At 34.2% G+C, this 22,057-nt stretch overlaps 1 protein-coding gene across 1 annotated transcript; it reads right to left on the bottom strand.

Annotated features, from left to right (window-relative positions):
- Positions 1-183: 183 nt before the first annotated feature.
- Positions 184-18,014, bottom strand: LOC130451531 (synaptotagmin-16). Its single transcript, XM_056790607.1, has 10 exons — positions 17,829-18,014; positions 10,106-10,315; positions 8,170-8,461; positions 7,994-8,102; positions 6,090-6,311; positions 4,838-4,946; positions 4,248-4,408; positions 1,941-2,104; positions 1,666-1,819; positions 184-1,591 (listed from the first exon to the last, which is right to left on the bottom strand). Exons 1-10 carry the CDS (start codon positions 17,860-17,862, stop codon positions 1,391-1,393), a joined length of 1,656 nt encoding a protein of 551 aa, XP_056646585.1. The 5' UTR covers positions 17,863-18,014; the 3' UTR covers positions 184-1,390.
- Between the last annotated feature and the right edge of the window lie 4,043 nt (positions 18,015-22,057).

The following is a 22,057-nucleotide window of genomic DNA, read 5'->3' as shown; positions in this document are numbered from 1 at the left end:
TTCCAACGAATAATAACTAAGTTTGCATTTCTACTTAGGGTTTGTTCTGTGGTTACTATTTTGTGCAGAGAAGTAAATATTTTATTATTATATTTATTTAAATTTCCGTTATTTTGTTACCATTGAGTTTATGCTTTTGGTACCGTTGCTTTCCCAGTTTCATTTCTTTCATGTATAGTTTAGTTTTATTTCCGTTTTTAATAAATAAAGTTTTGTTCAACTGTTGTTATCAATAAACCTCTGGTTTATTTTATTTTCTTCACTGACGCTGCCCTGAACAAGTGGAGCATCACAATAAAAAATTGGCGCCCTAGGCAATCCGATAAGCGTCAATCCGTCACGTAGGGACGAAAGAGCGTTACATTTTTTTTTTAAATATGTGTCCATTAGGTTAATTAATATTTAGTTTGTGGTTCAATACTTCCAGACTGTATAATTTTAGTATGAGTAGTATTTTACGTCATCGCTTCCAATCTAGTAATTTTTGTAGTGGGAGTGATTCAGGTTTCCTAAAATGATCCTCCCAGTTCAAAAATAGGGTATAGTACTTTTCCTTTTAGGTACAATAGCATCTAAGTTTGTAAAAATCGATAGGTTATTAATTACTTCATATTTTCATGGAGTTTATCATTAACGTTAGTGAGAATATTAGCTCTAAAATATCCCCAAGTCGTCAAGCTCTTTCTTTTCTCGTTCACAGTCTCTTCCTTAGACCTGTGAATAGATCTGAGCTACTCAGCATTCAAAACAAGAATTCCTGTGGCATCGATGGGTTATCAGCTGGGTTAATGCGTCATGATTAATGTTTTAGAACTAGAGTTTGGCTGGTCTCAAAAGGACAAAACATCTCTCTCACGTCTTGTAATGTGATTTGCGCAACTTCAGAATACCGTTCAGCGATTATTTTCTCACCTACAGCCCCAAAGGTATTTGAGAATGGAATAATGAGTGAAATTGTTGCCTCCAAGGCTTCATGTCTCAGTTAATTATACCTATTAGAAATGAAGTTACTTTGAAACAGTTTTACTTGTAATCGTAATTAATTATGAAATATAACTTTTCTTTTTTACTAGCCATCACTAATAGTTGTAATATATTTTAAAACAAGTGTTCATGTCGTTGTCGGGCGAAGTTGTTGTGGATTGAAAAAACTTTGAATGATATAAATCTCACTGGAATTAGTATAACACCAATATGATTGTTACAAAATAGTACTGATTTAGAATATGGGTACAATATTTGAATCAAGTAGGAAGTTTTAAGAAAAACTTACATATTTTGTAGCAATCATAGTCTTAAAACAAAATCATAGCTGTTACGGTTCCCTTCTTCAACAAATTTCTATTGAGAGCATTGAGAATTGATAAATTCTAAATGATATGTGCAACAGCTATGATTGTACAAGTACGTGCCATCGTGATATCTGTTCCTGTTGAAATTCTTTCATATCCATCCAGTGAGCCAATTCTTCGGCACCACTAGAGTTTAGACCCAAACTGAACCATCCTACCATTTCTTTTTTCTTGGTGACACCTTTTCTGTTATAAACGGACACCATTAATGTCACATCGGCCAACTGGAAAAGCGCCACCTTTAAAAAATTTTTGATATAAAATACAAAAATATCACGATGAAATGATGGAAATAAAATTGGGAAAAACTAACCTGAAACACAAATGTCTCTTTAAAAAGAGGATTGGGTTGACCGCGTCGAACGGTGGTCTTGCTCTGAGCCAGTTCTTGTCCAGTACTACTGACCAGATGGAGTTTCACATATGTATCTGGAGGTCTGTTAATTGCCAGGTTTCTTAAAAGGTAACTAGAACAGTTTCATGACATATTATCTCCCAAAATAATATTTTACTATCAACCTACACTGAGAGTAATGAGATCTAATAATCTGAGCAAAAAGTTACTTAGGTACCTCTCACTAATCTTACCTAAAATGGGATCCCTTGATAACTTCTACACTCAATCTTCCGGTGGTGGCATTATAACACAAGCCGAGCAGTAATTCTGGTACACCTCCATGCTGCATGGAATGTGATGAGCCAGTACTGTCCGATCTAGCTAAACTTAACAAATCAGTTGTGCATCCGCCCAACTAAATAGAAAATACATGTTATAATAAAATAGAGTTGAAATATGAAAAAATGAGTTAGAGGAACACTTCTACTAAAAGGGTGTGCAATATCAAATAAACAGGAGGATTTAAGTGATTGCTGTTCAGATTTATGGTATCTGCGTGTCAACTTCCGGCCATCACAACGTAAACGTGTTCAAACTGTTTACTTTTTATATTTTAAATTTGAAACTTTGAGGTGTTATTGGCAATCCTGCCAATTAAAAGGTTTTTGAAGGCAATATATTTAAAATCTACATACGGAAGCAACGTAATAATCAAAGTAAAAATGTCCGATGAAGAGAAGAACGCACCTCCGAGATATTTGACTAACGATTGATCGCTGTACTTGATAAAAAGATTCGTGTAAACTACAGTAACAGAACTGTAACCGAGCTTTCCACAGTTTGAATTAGTACTTTGAAAATATCAAACAAAAGTTAGGTTACTTTACTCTACAAATTTTGTAGAAGATGGGTGCTAGAATTGCTGACAGAACATCATAAAGGGGAGCTTTAACGTTTTTCAACGCATACAACAGAATTAGTGTTTCATTAGTGGATCTAATCGTAACTATCGATTGGACGTGGGCGAGACATGTCAATTACAGTCTATAAAGTTACTCAAAAAAAAAATATATGCCAAATTTGTCACAAAGCAAGGTTACGGGGACTGACTTTACCTTAAGGATAGGCAAGGTGTGGTACTGATTGATTTTCTCAAACGGTGAAACTTAGAAAGCAGTTCAAAACAAGAGCCAAGGAAAATTGATGATAAAAATTTTATTATTTTGCGACAAATCGTGAGCTTGCGTAGTAAAACGACACGAAGTAATTTTAATTCGTTTAAATACATCATTTCGAGTGACGTCTCACTTGAAAAGGTTGCCATATTGTCGTGGTGGATAAACAAAGATTTTATTTCACTTGTTTAAAGAGAATTTATTGATTCATGCGCTTTTTTCATTTAAATGAATATCTTTGGGCAAAAAATGAAAATGAACCCATAACTAATAATACTTTTAATATAAATAACGCGATGTTTGTCTCGTAAGACAAGATGGCGGCAAATTGTGACGTCATCCCGAACTAACCTACAGGAGGTTATTGTCTCGTCTTCAGAGTCCCGATCTTTCACCTATGAAGACTTTCATAGAAAGTAAAGTAATAACGGTACACAAGAAGCAGAAGATGAAGCCGGGCGCTTTGACTCTAACTCCTTTTTTCATACTTTAATTCTAGAGGAAGATAGGGTGCCTATAGACGTGATCAAGGACGCTATCCTTACGTGCGCAGCTCGTTACGCAAAACGTAAAAACCGTAATGCAATGATATTTATTCTATCAGGAAGAGGAGCATCTCTACAAGCACTTGACTCTTATAAAATTGAGTCAAAGCTAGTGTGGGAATGCATCGAATCGAAACTAACTGAGAACAAACAACAAAGTTACTTTTAAGTGGGTACTTGGCAACATCATGGTAGACGGCAATGAACAAGCCTATCATCTGGCTAAAAAAGACAACCCCTTTCATAGGAGCACAAACTTCCATGGTTTTCTCAAAAAGCCATCGATTCATAGTCACAGAAGTGGCAAAACGAGAAGAAATCAGAAACATGGAAAAATGCCCTAGATCGGAAACAATCGAGTAAATTACTTTCCTATGCCACCAACTGGTCTGAATAAGTTCCTTTCATTGAGCAAAGACAAGGTAAGTAGAGTTACTGGTGTGCTAACTGGACACTATCCGATTAACTACCATCTGAAGAACATCGGAAAAACTCTCGATATCTGTTGTCGTTTCTGTACGGAACCAAAGGAAATCGCATCTTTGTGAGTGCGAGGCTATTCATAGATAAAGATTATGGTATGGTAGATAAGCTGCATATCCCCCAGACAGCTCACTTTGCAAGGTTGTTGGTACTTGACTGGTGAACAGTATTTGGTACGCAAAAGATCAATAGGTCAAAGTGTTAGCGAGATAAATTCACGATCTTTACGCCCTAGATCATTTAATCTAATGTAGAATCTTAATTGATCTTTGAGATGTAAACAATTAATATTTTTTATATTTCAAAACGTTACTTTCTGAATAGTTAAATGTTATGTTAAAAACAAATCACTCACCATAGCTGTATTAGCTCTTGGTTCTAAATTTAACCAAAAATTATTTTCCAATTCCAAATTAATGTTGGCAAAACTGACAACAGCTTCGCCAATTAATCTTTCTCGGCGCATTCTTTCACAGCCATATAGTCGCAGTCTTATGCCCATGGAATTAACGTCCTCTGAAAATATATAAACAGAATGCATAGGTACCTTAGATGCTCCAGTGACAAGCCCTCGGTTAGCGGGGCGAAAAAATTTAAACAGCTACGAAATAAGTTATTTTTTATCATTCCTAAGATGAGGTTTTGTGAAAATGCAAAGCTGAATTGAACTTTAATCCCATTACATTCATCAAATAGTGTTCTACCTACTATTTTAGCTTATAACACCCTCGGCTTTTTTACGTGAATCAAAACTAAATAAATGTCATGTTTACATTTTAATTGTGTAAATGCAGTACATGGTTAAGCCTAAATTGGTAAATAACGTCAGAAATTTCAGATATTTGAAAATGCTTTCGGCTACTTTAGAGGTTATGTACACCAAGCTAAATTTTTTTAAAGGTATCTACTATTGATCAAACTTACAACTATATATAAATATTTTACCTGGATTCACGCGATGCAAGACAAAATTTTCCATATACTGAGGATTTTCACCTTGCCTAATTTTCGTCTTATGTTTTTGTTTCTTACTAGGGAGTAGAATCAGTCTCACCTAAAATATAATACCAATCGCATGATTGTTTAAATATATCAATTTGATTATAAAGTATCTAAGAAATGGAACAGACCGGTTTATAAAGGAGATCAAGGAAAATCTATTTGAATACTTTTTAGCATACAGCTCAGAGGCTGAAGATAAACTCAGTTGAAGAAGGAAATAGCTGGATCTATAAATCAAATATCTCTACAGCGAACGAGTATTTTTGAAATAGAAGCATACTAACACATATATTAAGAGATTTAGAATTTTAAAACTGGTTTCAAGTTTTGAAGAAACATGTTCAGGATCTTCGAATCAAAATTTAAGAAGAAGATGATTGTTTTAAGTAAGAAATTGAAGAAGTTGAAACCGTGGCCCAAGAAAATTTGGGCGATGGCGATCTCTGCGAATTGATTGGATGTATTGAAAGTTCCATTCAGTATCTTCCTCAAGACGATAGGAACTTCGTCCAGGAAGCGTGCAGTAGTGAAATCTTGAAAAATATATATACTAAGAATAGAAAACCATCAGTCAGCAAAAGAGATCTGAATACTGTCAGGAGTTTGAGAAGGAAAGATTGTTTTTACTTGGAAGCAGATGAAGGTAACAAGGTTGTTATAATTGACAAGAAGGACTATTTCGAGAGAGTGGACAACTTAATCGAAACAGGACCATACACCAAAAACTGATATTTTCAAAGCTCTATTGCCTTCCCAAAATTCACAAACCTGGGAAGGCAATAAGATCTATTGTTTCAACAATTTGTACATCTAGTATTTCAGGTGGTTAACGAAGGAGTTTGAAACCTATCAAACCTGAGGGTTTTCAGTGATTCGTTAGAGTGAAACCTTCAGACATTGAAGATGGGGAAATTTCAGGGTGCCGATCCCGTAGACCTTGGAGTACCTTGAGAATTTAAGGAGATATAATAATTTGGGAGCTGATGTAATAGAAGAATGTTTACAGTTTACAAAAATATGTGTAGAGCAAAACTATTTCCAGTACAACAACGAACAGTTCATCTTCAGTCTCTGAAGACGAGAACTTGGTTATCGAAACGCGCGTCAGACAGTGTAATCGTGGTGTTGGTATAAACATTGTATTCAGTATGAATCTTATGACGTAATTTTGTAATTTTTGAATATGTAACATTACCTGGGTGTGTGTGAGTTGACCGCGATCCCTGCTAGGAAAATCTCTGGCTTGGAGGACGTGAACTGTCATCTTCCGCATGGGCGCGTCGTAGAGTAGAGCGATTTCCAAATGACCACACTTATTATTTGGAATTATTTGACATTCCGGTTCGGATCCGGAACCACCGCCACAAGATAAAACTTCTCCTCTGTCTTCTACGTCCTGGCTCATCACGACAATACACTACAATGTATCTTTAGTTAATTAGCTGAATTGTTTTCAATTGTATAATTTTGAGTTATTTGAAAAGCATTTTCTAATATCATTTCAGTTTCTGTATTAGAAATAAATCGTAGTCAAGTACATAGGTGCCAGTATTATTTTGACCGTTTAAGGTAGTTTCATGATTTCGTTTTGATGGTATGGCGACATAGTTTTCAATATCTCCTTTATTGTCACTTTTTTTACATAGAAAAAGTTTTACCGGTGCAGTATCCGGGCTAAACGGTGAGTGCAGAGCAACCAGGTTCAGTAATTTTTTTTCGAATTCTCATAATGTGTAACTTGGTGTTTTTGTTGTGGAACCCAACGCTAGTTCTTGTACCTATGGTTAAAAATGTTCACAAGAGTGAGGGTTTGACTGGTCTCGAAAGGTCCAAAACCCCTGTCTCATGTCTTGTAATGTGATATGCGCAACTTCAGAATACCATTCAGCAGTTAACTCTTCACCAACAGCCACAAGAGCATTTGAGAGTGAGATGATAAATGGAGCTGTTGCTTACTTTCTCTACTGACGAACTATCTTCCACTCATGGTGGTTTAAAGAAATATCTATAGTAATAAAATTAGACCCGTTCAAAACGAATTTATTGTAACAGTTTTACCTGAAATTTTCATTAACTTGTACCGAAAAAAAATTTTTCTCGGTACAATATTTGGGCTAATTTGTGTATGTATTGGAACTCTCAAAAATTTTAGACAATTTTGTCGAATTCTTAAAAGTGTGCGTCCTCATTGTGGTAGATTTTTTTTCGGTACTGTGGTTGACTACGTTTCAGAGTTGAATAGTATATGATTCCTTTCGAGTCCCACCGTGTACACAACATTTCCTCACGTTGTGTCAATTTAGGGTTTGCAGTCTTTTGCGCCACTTCACCAGGCTTCCACCATGATGTTTTGCGTTCAAAATTCTCATATTTCATCCATTGGGTCCATTCCATTGCGTTTTAGCAAAGTATCACCAATTTCGATACGAGTTTGTATATCCATTTGCATTTTTCAGATAGTTTGATTGCTTATATCTGCTGGAGATTAGTTCGAGGTAAATCTAACCTAACAACCAATTTTCCACCACTCACTGTAAACAGCCTGTGATGTTCTATAGCCTTTTCTATAGCGAAAAAGCATCACGTAACGTATTTATTCAGAATCAATGTCATAAAAACACAGGTGTGATCTAAGCCTACCAGAACTGGTTACTCGAGCAGCAAGAACCACGACGAAGCGACAAGCTTTCTTGTCAGAATGGGCAAATCCACCCAAGAACACATTCTTGATGTAGCCAAAGGTGTTGCTATCGCGTCTCTCAACGGTCTGCTTACCAGACAGTTTCTGCGGAGGTGACTGAATATCCCTTTCATGTTAAGGCACACATAGATGGACCTTTTACCAAACAATTGGTTCACTTAAATAGGCACGAAATTAGACTAGTCCACATCATGGGCATCTCGGACGATAGTGAGTGCCCAGCATTCATATGTTTAACCTTGGCCGCATTATGAACCAATTAAAAAAAAGGGTCACAAATAAAAAAATAAAATCGAATATGAATTAGAAAATGATCCTGATGACGTTAAGATGGTTCATTCAATTGAAAAGAGGGTTATTATAATGTATTTTTAGTTAGAATAATCCAGTAAACTTACATCCCTATTGGTGTTATTGTCTGTTGTATCTATTTGTGCACATGTGTCTACCATCTGAATATCCAAATCTTGATTGTCTATTTTTGTTTCCCTCAGATTTATAGGTGTTCTGGAACAATAAACTAACTATTATCAATATCTGTACAAAGTAGAATACAAAATTGGTTAAAACTCACTTTTGGATTAGGTCATTAATTTCTGCAGTCACTTTTGTAGCCATCGTTGTCAACATCATGTGTTTTTCTCCAACGGAACTGGTGGTAGAACTGCAACAAGAACTATTACTGCTCACTCCAGCTCTACCTTTTTCCACAAGAGATATTAGATCCTGGTTAACTCTGGCTGGATAATAGGAACCAGAAGGAATAACTGGTACTGGTACTGATATAGGACCTTGATGACTTTTGTTTCCAAGACCTATCTCGGATTCGGAACTAGATTCGCAACCATCAAAAGAGTATGCTTTCGCTAAAATAGACATTGTTATTCATGTTTTTTTAAATATATCGAAAATTGGCAAATTTTAATGACACGATACAGCATACATGACGTTTGATGTGACATTTAGCATTTGATTAGTGACATGAAACAAAAAAGTGTGAAGTGTCACATGTCAATTAGTACTGTTAGTGTCAACGCCTCTTTCGGACGTTTTTAGAATTATTTACGTATTTTTGTATATATATCGACTGTGTTTTTCTTCTACTTTATTCTTTGAATATTAAACAGTCGTATTCATGTTTTTTCATTACCCTAATGTAATGATCTAAATAGAAGCATCAGTTATTGATTATTTAGGAAAACAATCGATATAATGAACTGACATGAAAAATAGATAAAATTTAAACAAAAAATTTCCCCAGTGGGGCGCAATTTTCCACTTTCTAGGATCTTGAATCATTATTGAATTATTAAAATTATTGGGTGAATAAATGATGGTTGAACTACAAGGACAAAAAAGTAATTTATTATTTATTGAAAAAACGTATTTAGAAACATGAATTGGGAATGTATTTCTTAAAAATAACATCGTCCACACTCAAGGCAATAATTTAATCGAGCACTAAAATTATCTAAGCCGGCAGATATTGTGATAGGAAAGTAGGTTTGTTAGCGTAAACTTTAGATTTGACATAACTCCACAGGTCTTAAATCGGTACTGCGTGGAGGTCAGCTTATATTAACTCCCATAGCGATCAATTTGTCAAGAAAAATGTCACGATTTCGTGGTAGACATCTATTGGACGTATGTGAAGTTGCTCCGTCCTGCTGGAACCATGTTCTTTGGTTATATAAGTTTTACAATTCTGGCACGAAGAAGCCATCTAAGGTCTGCACATAAAACTCTGAATTCTCCATAACTATGCGTCCCCCTTCATCTTCCAAAGTAAGTGCCTTTAATTCCTCGCGCTGACATCGCAGCTCTTCACGGTCACTTTATGTGAACGTAGAGGTTTCTGATGTGTTGGATTGATTGCATTTCAGTAGCAGCAATTTGTCTTGTTGACGTGTCCATCCGACAACAAGATGTTGGTAAACGTTGAAAAATGCTTTATCATCTGAATCAATCAACTGAACCCCTAAATTTTTGTGTAAAATGCAAAATAATGATGATCTATGCATATTTAAAGTAACAGAACGCTTCCTTATAGACAAGTCAGTATCGTCACGAACAGACCAAGTAACACTGTCTACGTTTTAGATCGTTCTAGAACACGTTGGACAACCGGATTTTGGTTTATCCTGTGTTGATGCGGTCTCTTCCAACTTTTTGACCCATTTTCCAATCAGTCGAGCGCCTGGCGCATCATTCAAGTGACGGACATTGCGTTTATAGCAGAAAATTGCCGTTTTTGTATATCTCACGCAAGGTCGGTTCCAGAGAAACGCTCCATTGCAAGTAAATTCCCAGGTTACCGATTGACATACCTCACGCGCCTTTTCGAATAGTTGCATTCACACAATAAGCAATACAAAGGTGGACTTTCTTTTGAGACACCTTGTACAAAGCTATTTATCCAACCGTAGACCCAGCGGTAGTTTGGTATTAAATATGAACTATAGAAATTGAATTTTCTAATTTTTATATATTTATAGCTTACGGTAACTTACCTAATTTGTGTTTAGGAGAGAAATGTGACAAAGGATTAGGCACTGAAGGTGTTGGTACTGATCGTGATGATACGGGAGGACAGGCTTCCTCACAACATGCTATACCTCGTGCTGGAGTCCACCATAAAAGTCCTTTGTTTTTTATGTAGAGGATAATGACAAGCAGTATGGCTCCGAGGCCTGCAATCGCCCCCAACATTGTACCCCCATCTAAATAAAACAAAATTCATTCATTCAGGAGAAAGTAAGGAAACTGTATTATAAAAAGAATTGTTTCTACCTTCAGCGGTAGAAAAGACCCATTTATGTCATTGACTCGAAATGGACATTATTGGAAAAGCAAATTAAAGGATTATGTGTCTGTTTTATAGTCATCAATTTTCTACACTACGTAAACGTGAATGTATAATATAATGTACCTTTTTTCTAAAAATAGTAACTGGCATAGATGCGATTCATGTATTTTATTGTTTTGTTTTGAAAACATCTTTTTGGGATTGTATACGAGGGTATAAAGAAAATTTCCCATACGAAGTACTTTAACTTCTCTGTTTTATACAATATCTTAATGACATTTTAATGCACCATTCCTAATGCCTCTCACAGTGTTTTCACACACAACGACATTTGTTTCATCTTGGAACGAACATCGGTTACGTTTGAATTCATTATTTCTTCTCCTGATAATCCAAATCCACTGGTCTGTTCCATTTTTTGATAGACACTACACTTTTTATTTAACTGTAAATATTAATCGCAACAAACGACAAAATAAAATGTTGTGAGATTATGTTCAGCAAGTTTAAACTTAAAAATGTCATTGTCAGTCAGCAACAATCAGTGTTGCCAAGGCTAAAATATGAATAGCGAATCTCGTATTATATTACATATACCAATGAAAGAATGGAGACTGAGAAATAAAAATACAAATACTCGAAAAAAAAATCTATTGACCTACAAACGCAACCGTTAAAAACATATGTATTTGTCTTTATTAGTTCGAAAGTTTTATCAAACTTCTATTTGGCAACAAATAAATCTTTCGGAAAAGCTGACATGACATTAACCTATTTTCCATCTTTTATTTGTTTAGTTAAAGATATTTATAACCTTATCCGAATACATATATAGACAATACCATAGTTAGAGGTTAAATTGTATCCGGTAAGGACTTGTCCGTGTTTTCCCGAGCAATTTGTTTTTAGTGCTTTTATTCGGTTCGATAGACCTTCTCCATGAATATCGAAACCTAACGATTCTTTTATTAAAAATTTACGATATTGAGAATTGATTATTTATCGAAAATATGCCTTACTAGATCACGTGCAAGTCATTAAGTTCGACAGAGGATTTATACACTTATGAACTCATAAAAATGCGGTGAAGCTTTTTTGATTTGTGATTTACCTCATATTTAATATCTAGAACCTGATGAGAAATGAGTGAAATCGAGTGATAAGTATGCTATAATCAACAAGAGATCTTTCTAGTTAATTGAATTAAGGGAAAACTTGATGCAGAGTTGTGTACGAGGATTGTTACTCAAGTTTAGAGAGACAGACAAATAAATACAAATATTTATAGTTGGAAATGTCTTTATTGTTTTCGAAAATATTCTTCTTCAAATCAATACACTTTTTTTACATACATTTGAATCAATTGTCGAAGCTTTTTTGCATTCCGATTGAGGCACCTCCAAAAAATATGATTTGAACGCACTAACCGCTTTTGCAGGTGTAGAAAAACATTGACCCCGTCATTTATTTTTGAACTGCGGAAATAAGAAGAAATCATTGGGTGTCAAACAAGGACTGTATGGCGGATGAGCCATCAATTCGATGTTTTGACTATTCAAAAACCTTTTTCTTCAAACTGATGTGTGAGGACTCGCATTGTCTTGGGGGAAGAATGATTCGTCTTCTATGATTGGTTTCTTCAATTTTTTCGAATACTTCTGGCAAACAAATGTTGGCGTACCATTCAGAATTGACCGTTCTACGTTGCTCTAATGGAAGGGTGTATCTTTTTGACAGTCAAATGTTCATGTAATATTGAATAAATGCGAGTAGAACTATGCCTCAATCTCACGGTGTGTCACATGGCGATCTTGCATATCAGTTTAGACACATCATCGATGCTTTATGGCACAACAGCTAATTTTGAACAAACTTCACGAAATTGATTGGTTTAATCCACGTCAAAAGTCATAGACAATTTTCGCATGGAAATGTTCGCGATTCAATTCCATTTTGACCAAGATGAATGTTTTATATATATGTAAACAATTCAAATATCACTCGTATGATAACACGTTCTGAGTACGTTCACCATTAAAAATGTTAAACTGATGATAATGGTGGCAATGGCAGATTTGACATATTCACATCAGTGTTGCCATATCTCAAAACTTAAATAGCAGCCCTCGTATAGTACTAACAATAGTGTTCTCATCATTTAACCATTTGTCGTTCAATCAACATAGAATAAAAATAATTGCAGGCGGTAAAATGTAAAAATAATTATCAAATGGTGTTTTAATGATTCAAAAATATCAAATTTTATTTTAATCAAGACTAATTTGTGGTTCAAATCCGAAATCCTCTGGTTTAATGGTCTAACTAGCATCTTGACTTGTGAAGTTTTTTTTTGAGAAATTCTACGAAAATTTAAAGTATACGCTCTACTAGAATATTTGTATCTGTTGATGTGAGTTCGGATGCATTTAATTTGATTAAAAGGTCCATTATCAACTTTAAAATCGATTTTCTCTATAAATTTCATCGCACTACAAACGGCAAGAACGCCTTAAAAGGGGTGAAAGACCTCATCTTGAAGATACGAGGGCGCGACCACTTGTTGTCATTTTTACTTTCTCATGCCTTCTAGTCTAAGCCATCGTTGAAATTTGTACTACTCTGATAACACACTACGTTTCTTCACGTGGGAACCAATAAAAGGGTTATGCTTTTAATGCTAGCCGATAGAGCCCTTGACATTTTTCAAGTTATTATATTCTTATTATGTTCTTAAATAAAAGTTTGACGACTTTGGTGAGTATGTACTGATTTTCACCAAATGGAAAATTTCTTTTAAAAAAATGGTGCATTGAGTTTTATAATGTGAAATTTTTAAACGGTATAAAGAAAATAAAAAATAGGAGTTGTGGGTAAACTACAATATTTAGATTTAAAATCACAACCACAATAAGCTAAAAACCTTTCTGATATTCATTTTTCCAGTTTTTATTATAATAAATTAATACCCAGGGATAATAGATTAATTAAATTTCAAAATAATACACTTTATCAAATTTCTCTATCAATTTTTAAGAGAAGGTCGGAATGGTGCTTCACAAACCAAAAATATAGCGTCCGTTATTTGTTTACTTAATAAGAGCACATGCTCATATTTTGTGGTGAGTGCAACAAGTTAAAACTTGCAAGTACCAGCTGATTTGGTTGTTATTCTTCAAGTGTGAATTATTTATTCGGTGTTTATGATTGTAATTTAGTCCTGTGAGATGCAAGAACGTACTGTAATGTATACTTTTTGGACTAAGACATCTTTTTCTGAAATTCGAATACGAATTGTTTTCTTTCTTGCAAATTTAGATTTGTAAGTTTTAAAATGGGCGAAATCAAGAAACGGTTGAAATTCGTGCATTAATCCAAGTCATAATATAGTCAGAAGTAAACGTACCATTGCCGCCTATTTAAAGATATGTCGACGTACCTGGAGTACAACCTGAAAAAATATGCATCCACCAGAAGCTTTGGCGATGGAAAACGTTCAGGGCAGCCTTGAAAAACCACAACCGCTAAAGTAAAAGTGATTGTGATCGACGACTCTCGGGCCCAGAGATAGTAGTTCAGATCAATTACTCAAGGGATCTGCCTTTTGATTATTTCTACAGCTTGTAGTGGCTGGAGAACATAAAAATGAACGCATGAGAAGTGGGAGAGAGTTTTATTGAATGATGAGTCAAGGTTTGAGGTTTTTTGGTCTAAGAGAAGACTATTTGTGCGCAGGTCAAAGGAAGAACAGATGTTAAATCCACGTCTAATCCAGACTACAAAACACAGCGGAGGCTCGGTAATGGTTTGGGAATATTTTGGCGGAAGGCCGACTGGAGATTTGGGGGGATTTGAAAGACAGAAACTCGTAAAAAATATTAAAGGAAAATATAGTACGTTCTGGCCAGAGCCTGATGGGCAAAAAATTTTTCAGCATGACAACGATCCCAAACATTCCTCGAAGCTATGCAAAGGATATTCGAAAGAATTGGCCACAGTCGCCCGACATTAATCTGATTGTTGGACAGGGAAGTCAGGAAGCAGTGTTCCATTTCACATTTGTGGAATATCCTGAAAAACGAATGGGACCAAATAGACGAAGATTATTTGTCAAAATAGTTGCCGAAAATTATCGTATTATTCTTATTTTTTGTTTATCACGTAAACTATATTACACGCAAAGATTTTGACCGGGAGTGTATCTGTCCATAACAACTATTGGTATAAATTAGGGATACTTTGACGTTTAAGTGAAAAATAATAATGTTTAATGGCTTTTCTGATGGTTGTCAGAGGTGTCAAACTCAATTTTGCAGAGGACCACATATTAAATTTTGAATTCGTAGGTGGACCAGATTGAAATTAAAAAAACTGTTGAGTTATAAAAGATGGTAGGTAATTATGTTGAGCTCGAGAATCCAGATACCTGACTGACTTCTCATTGACAAGCTCATTGATGTCAGGTATCATATTCGTTGTAGTTATTTTAAGAATTGATTGGAGATGTTCAATCGTAAGTCTTGTGCGATATTTGTTCTTATTTATTTTCATGATATCTGCTCACATAAATAGGTGCTACCAAACATGCACAGTATGCGCGCTGCGTGCTTTTTTAATTCCGGGTAATTATCCAGACTCTTGAAATATTGTGTATAAAATGTAAGAGCGTTGATCTCATTGACTTGAGAGTACGATTATTTAAAACACCCGTAGAGGAATCGAATGAAGTCTAAAAGCTCTAAAAAACAAGATTCTTCTTTCTGTGACACATTGCGATCGCGGGCCTTATTGATACGGCTCAGGGGCCGGAAGCGGCCCGCGGGCCGTATTTTTGACATGACTGATCTACGTGTAATTAATTTAGCTTTCTCACTGAATGGATAAGCTTCAGCTTAATTAGATGGATTGATGAGAAATCTGGCTCAATATTCTTTTATAACTGTTAATGTATTTCATCCAAGTTACCTTAACTTCATAAGAAAGCTGAAGTCTGAAAATTCAACATACAATGACCAATCATATTCCAGATATGTTGATTAAAAGTTTGAAAATCTGAATTTAGGTGGGTGGATCGGGGTTTGTCAGTTTGTATTTAATTGTTCCAACAACAAATTTCTGTCCCAGCTTCAACTCAGTGTAACTCTTAGAAGAAAATTCGTAATTGAGCTTTTTATATCCTAAAGTAAAGTATGTGAGTAGTAAATTATGTATCTATAAAGAAAATTTGTGTCTCCAATAAGAAAACTCCAAAATACTGACGTATCATTTGTGATCTCTTATATGTTTTTATTTTTGAAAATTCCTAAATTATTGTGGATTGCAGCATTTTCTTGATTATTTTTCAACGTTTACCATATTTTATAATAAAATAATCGTATCAGATTTATCGGTAAGGAAAATAAAACATCTATCTATTTTTATCCAAACTTTGTCATTACTGACCTCAACCACTTGCTGCACGAGTGCATGCGACCTACCGTCCTCCCCCTAGACACTTTCTCATGTAAAAGTGAGTCCTTCCTTACCCCTACCATTGTTTACTACAGATCGATCATCGTTCCTCTCACTCTGCCACTCCTCCAGAAAGCTTGAATATCCGCATCGCTTTTTACGAAGCTCAATGACAATAATTTCGATGTAATAAATTTAGTTTTTGATTTCAACCGGAATTTATTTTAATCATATTTTAAATTACTACTACTCACTTACAAATTTGAGAAAAATAATTGAATAATAATACGAGGTTTCGTCGAAAACTCTCACATTGGCTATTACTAAGAAATTAATTTCCTAGCCAATCTATTACACACTCTTGCACGAGGCAAAACTAGGATTTTCCTCCGTGGGTTAATAAGAGCTTATTTGGAGTTTCTTTTAACAATGAAGGTTTTGATTAGTCTGCAGTCATACCTGCAAAACGATTCTCCAAACAATCTACAAGGGATACGTTCTACAAGTTTGGGCTCTTTCAGCAGGGGGTCAGAGGACAGATCTTCGACAATTTCATAGTTGGATTATATTCAAAGAATATTCCTGTATTCATTCTTTCTACTTTCATTCTTCATTAATGAAGAGGTAAAAACAAATTGCGTGGGTTACGTGGACTAAATTGTCACGATTTCCATTAATAATAAAGTTGTTTATAGAGCTATTATTTACACAACTCTGAATGTGGTTTTTTTAGTCGATGAACTTGATTTTATTTTTATCTACCCTAAATCATTTGTTGTAATCATACTTATAAATATACAATAAAAAGTAGAATGGAATTTATTCTCTATAATAACCAATATACACAAACATAGCATCTATGAGGGAAGTCCTCGACTAAAGCATAAGCAAATCTTGCTACCTAGAAAAATCATGTACACCGTTGATTGAGACATAAAAAGCCTTTTGCTGATTGTTTTTTTGCTACGAGGCCAAATAATCAATTATATACCTCGTATTTGAGCCATACCTTTGTTGACTGTCTTCATTTATTCCGCATATTCAAAACCACAGATCTAGACGATTAGAGTGTCTCTTATGAGTTTTTTGTTATTCTTAATTTAAGTATTGAAAATACTGTACCACTTTTTTAGCACATTTTTTATAGTCTCTCACCATCATAATGATCGATCGTTATTTCTACACTTCCTTTAGAGATGTCCAAATAAGTTAAATAGGATTTAAATCCGAATTATACTGTGGCAGCTACTTCTATGTGTATTGTATTAGTTATTTTCTCTAGCCACTTTTTCTTTTTGTATGTTGCCATAATGATCATTATCTATACTCACAGTATTGAGGAAGTAAACTAGGGGTTGTTACTTTAGCTATTTTTTATAATCCCCCCTTTATTGTTGTTATTACGGAAATTTTTGGAAATGCTTGAGATGCTTGAAAAGGCATTTTTTCACTATTTTGGCACTTATAAACAATTCAAGTAGGTTTTTATATCAATACACATTATATTTTCTACTTTTGTTGACTCTATTATTTATTAAAATTAGAATACCACAACACTGCAAGATTTCAATGCATTTCGAATTAAAGTGGTGATAACCATAATTGATAATATTATGGTCATGAGAGAAAAACATTTGAAAAATGTCACCGTTTGTACACTAGAGACTCTCCCTGTATATATTTAAATAATTTTCGACAGAACTCAGGTTCAAACTAATATTTTGTAATAATGGAATACGTAATATATCTCTAGATGTATCCAAACAAGTTTATTCGTAGTAAATACACACCCACGCTCCGTAGAAAATACTGTCAAAATTTGAATGTAGGTCAGCATGTCTGAACCGATGTATACGTCTCAAATTTATTTTGAAACAGTGGAATTTCCATCTTCTAGACATTTTTTCGCAAAAACTATATTATTTTTCTATTAAAGATAGTTAAAATTTGAAATATTTTTGACTTTAGAAGTGACTTACCTCCAATGTAGCTATGACTTGTTATGACAACCATTATTTTGGGTTAAAAGAGAATTTTCTTTATTAATTTTCACATTATTAAACTGCCTTTATTATTATTTTTAATCAAAGTGAACGAACAAAATCACAGACAACTCACGCATTGATGAAAACGCCTTCATTGTACTGGATTTCGATGCGTACTGTGTTGAGTGTTTTCCTTGGTCTTGTGGCGCATGGATTGTCCTGTTGCCCTTTCAACAGTAACGTAGCAACGGGGAATATCTTATAATTGATAAGGATTTTGTCCTGCGACTAAAACGGTTTTAAATTCCATTAACTCAATAATTGTAAATCGATTCAGTGAGATTGGTTCTAAATGAAAATTACTGTTCTAAGGAGTACGTAGGATAAAATCTAGTTATGAAAAAAAACTACAAGCGCATCAATGAATATTCCTTTAAACCAAAATTAAACATATGAAGAATCCCTTAGGAGTCGTTATTAATACTCTATATTATTTATCAACCCTTTTCAACCACGATGTTTAAGTTTTTTGAAACGAGGTGCTACAACCAGATATTGCCCACCCTCATTGTCAATGCCTGGTCATTTACAAGAATAGATTGAGTTACGGGGTCGCCAAACACATTATTAATTGATTTGTTCCACGTGCATTTCAAACAATGTCTTGTAAATGTTATGATTTGATTATATGCGTCTGACTTCGCAAAAACGATCTCAAGATACTTTCTCAACACGTTTTTATTAGTTCCGCCTGTATATTTATAACTAACTTTTTGGTTTAGATGTTGCCCTACTTTGAGCGATCAGATTTAAACTTTGTACACTTGTCAAAGACTGTCGACAGTGTAATTACTGGATAAAAAAATCCCTTTATCCTTATTTGATCCATTGCATGAGAGTAAAAAAGATGGAGCTAGTGGATGAACTACGAAAGCGCGCAGTGCCAGATTTTCAAATTCGAGATGCAACCATTAATAAGTCTGTACATATAAAAAACGGCCTTAAAAATAGTAATTGAACTAAAACAAAAATAAAATAAAGTTTGAAAGCACCGAGAAACACGTTTTTAGTGTTAGTTACACTAAAAAGAAGAAAATAAATTATGGTTTAAATAAAAAACAGTTCACATTCAATTATACTAAAATAATAATTTCTCAGATCTACTCCAATGAATTACATCTTTACCATTTTGTCTGCTTCACCATCGATAATCCCGATTGCATGTTTCTGGTTTACTCCATATATTTTTATCTTTATTTGGTCATATAAATCTTCGATTACGTCTTGAAAATCCATGAGATCAGCAACTTTATCATCGTTTTATACTATTATTGAATTATCGTTGTCCATAAGGTAGTAGAGTAACTGCTTTTCAGTAAATGAGCGAGCTGATAACTGCAACGTTCAGTCACATAAAGGAGTCGATGATGATTTCGTATTTGTTCAATTTTTTGTTTAGTTTTTCAAATAATAGTTTCCATTACGAATAACCATCATTTAATGGTGTTATTTGCAGCAGAAATGAGTCATGCTTCATCTATTTCAAATAGTGCCTCATATGTTGAGAATCCATTGAATCCATTGAATCCATTACGTTTGTCGTGAAGCATGGATTTCGAAAATAATATTTAGTTTTGATTCAAGTGAGAATAAAGTATCAAATAATTTCTCGTGTTTAAATATATCTTTGATGATAATTTAGTAACTTTGAAAACTGATTTAAAATTGGACAAAATTGGTTGAGGATGAGAAACCGATTGACACTCAGGCAAAGAATTCTAATAAACGATTTTTTTTTATCATATTTTTCGTACGCAAAGTTTTATTTAGATAATAAGACTGTGTCTTTTTCCTTCTAAAGCACAAACAACTACGCCGTTGTTGTGACACGCTTGCGTAAAAATCCTTGAAGGATATTTGTAATTTCACTAAAAACTTATTCCGATCAGCAAAAGATACATAAATAAATATTATAGTGAATATATACTTATTATGTGTTTAGTATTAACAATATTATTTTGTTTTTGAATTTATATTGAGCATTTTGAGTCTCTTCTAACCTGTTGCTTTAACACAGGGTCAATAGATTTGACCTAATTTCGGATATATGTTGAAATGTGTTTGGTTTCCGTTCTTAACACGACTCATATGAAGTTTCTGTGAAATTAAAGTCATTTCCTCAACTTCTTCAACCGGAAATATCTAAGTATGAAAATTAGATTCCCGAGAATCTGCAATAATTTTTGAAATATGTAAACGTAATATAATGAAAATTATGCTCTAGCTACGAGGTGTTGTCAAAAAATAACGTGAATTATCCTACTAAATACAAAATGAAAATGTAACATAACGAATGATAAGGTACTTCTCTTGATAATTCCTCACACAAAATCTTAAAAATTTCATCACAACTGATGAATAAAGATTCATTCTCTGTAAGAGGAGCCTCATAACAAGCTGCAGGAATAACAAACTCAGAAAATTATTTATATTTATTCGACTCAGATACACAAAAAACTTTGTTTTCACTTCTACAGTTAATTCTGATTAATGAGATCGGTTCCAACAACAATATTATTAGTTTCAAAAACCATTTTTTTATATTTATTATGTCTAGCACCTCACCAATATCATCAAGAAGCTAATATAATGTTGGAAGCTCCAGATTTGAGTTGCTGGATCGACTTATCGAACGGGACAAATTTGTCCTACTAAAGAAGAAAATGCCTCGTCTGGTCCATGATCTTTTCAAATATGATTTTCATTGTCCCTTATTTTCATCATTCATCAAGTCATTTACTGATATACTTCCTATTAGAATTTCATTTCTGGCATCTATTGCTTTTTCTAGAAGCTGTTTCAACCTCATTGATTTTTTATGGTGCCTTAGTTGTTTTTGTAGTAGAATACTGGTCTGACAGTTTCCCAGTACGTTTTATCAAAATTATATGAATATGCGAACTGAAGATTGGATAGAAGTTAACTTCTTCATCAGAAATATTTTTTCCATTTCCATATTTCTCAAAGGAAGTCTTAACTTTCATTTGGGAAATGTCCAGCCAGCTATCCTGATTTGATTCAAATTAATTGAAATATATTTAAGCAACATCTTCCAGTTCAGCTCCACCTTTCTAAACACATTTCTTCGAGGCTTTCATCTGCTCTATATTAGCCATAATTGTCTCAAAACGTGTCCCTTCTAGCATATTTTGATATTGAAAAGTCGTATTGTGCTAAATCTGGTTATCAACGCGAAAGACTTTTATTGTTCAAAAACTCGCGAATCAATAAGAAAACTACGTTTTAAAAACCCAATAATTTTAACATTTTTTCTGATCTCAATTGAAAAGTTAGTTTTTTCTGGAGTATTGATGATTGGGAATAACACTCAAAGACTTGCTGTCTCGTCGTTATCCTTCATATAATTTAACGAGTATCACTGGAATTTATTAATTATAGAATAAACTCCCAAGAGTTTCAATTAAATTCACAGGCGTACCACAGGTAAAGAAAAAGTGTTTTGATTCACACAAAGTAGTTGAGTATGGTTGAGTTGATTCTAATAATTGTGTCTCAAGTACTCCTTGCTCAAGCACGCATTTAGACTTCTTCAAAATGGATCTTTTTCATACAAATACAGCTCTATCTCAATTTAACCGTATCCAATTGTGAGCGCGTTTCACTGCCTCAATTGCTTACGCGTTGTGTAATGTTTGCAAATTTTCAATTTCAATTGCCCCCTGGATCCGTGTCAATATTGAGGAAAGTTTTGAGCATGATAAGAAAACATCCAACGATTTTTCACCTTATTCTGTATTGGTTTAGTTTTGAAGTAGATCTTGGGGCCAAGTTCTACCAAGTCTTCTTGTAGCGGAACCTTCTCTATTAGGTTGTTTTCATGTTGCGTTCATAACGTGACGCAGTGGTTTGATAGATTTCGTCCGACGTGTTTGATTACGTATATTCAACTTTGATTTTCATCATAAGGGCCAGTACAATTACCAGTAATACCAATAATCAGAGTTTTCTTTTCTGGTCTTAGACCAAGTTATCTTGCTTCTATTACTGTTGCTATGCGTACGTTATTCATCGTTACAGGTGTGGTGTCGTTTTGTAATGGTCATTTGAGTTAATTTTGTCTTGCCAAATATATCAAGGTGATGTTGTATATCTTGGGAGGCTTTTATAGAATCTTTGTTTACAGCAATAACCGCTACATCGTT

Source organism: Diorhabda sublineata, chromosome X (assembly GCF_026230105.1).
Source record: "Diorhabda sublineata isolate icDioSubl1.1 chromosome X, icDioSubl1.1, whole genome shotgun sequence".
Classification (NCBI taxonomy): domain Eukaryota; kingdom Metazoa; phylum Arthropoda; class Insecta; order Coleoptera; family Chrysomelidae; genus Diorhabda; species Diorhabda sublineata.
The sequence above is the reverse complement of the archived record's forward strand: the minus strand, read 5'-3'. Positions and strand labels throughout refer to the sequence as shown.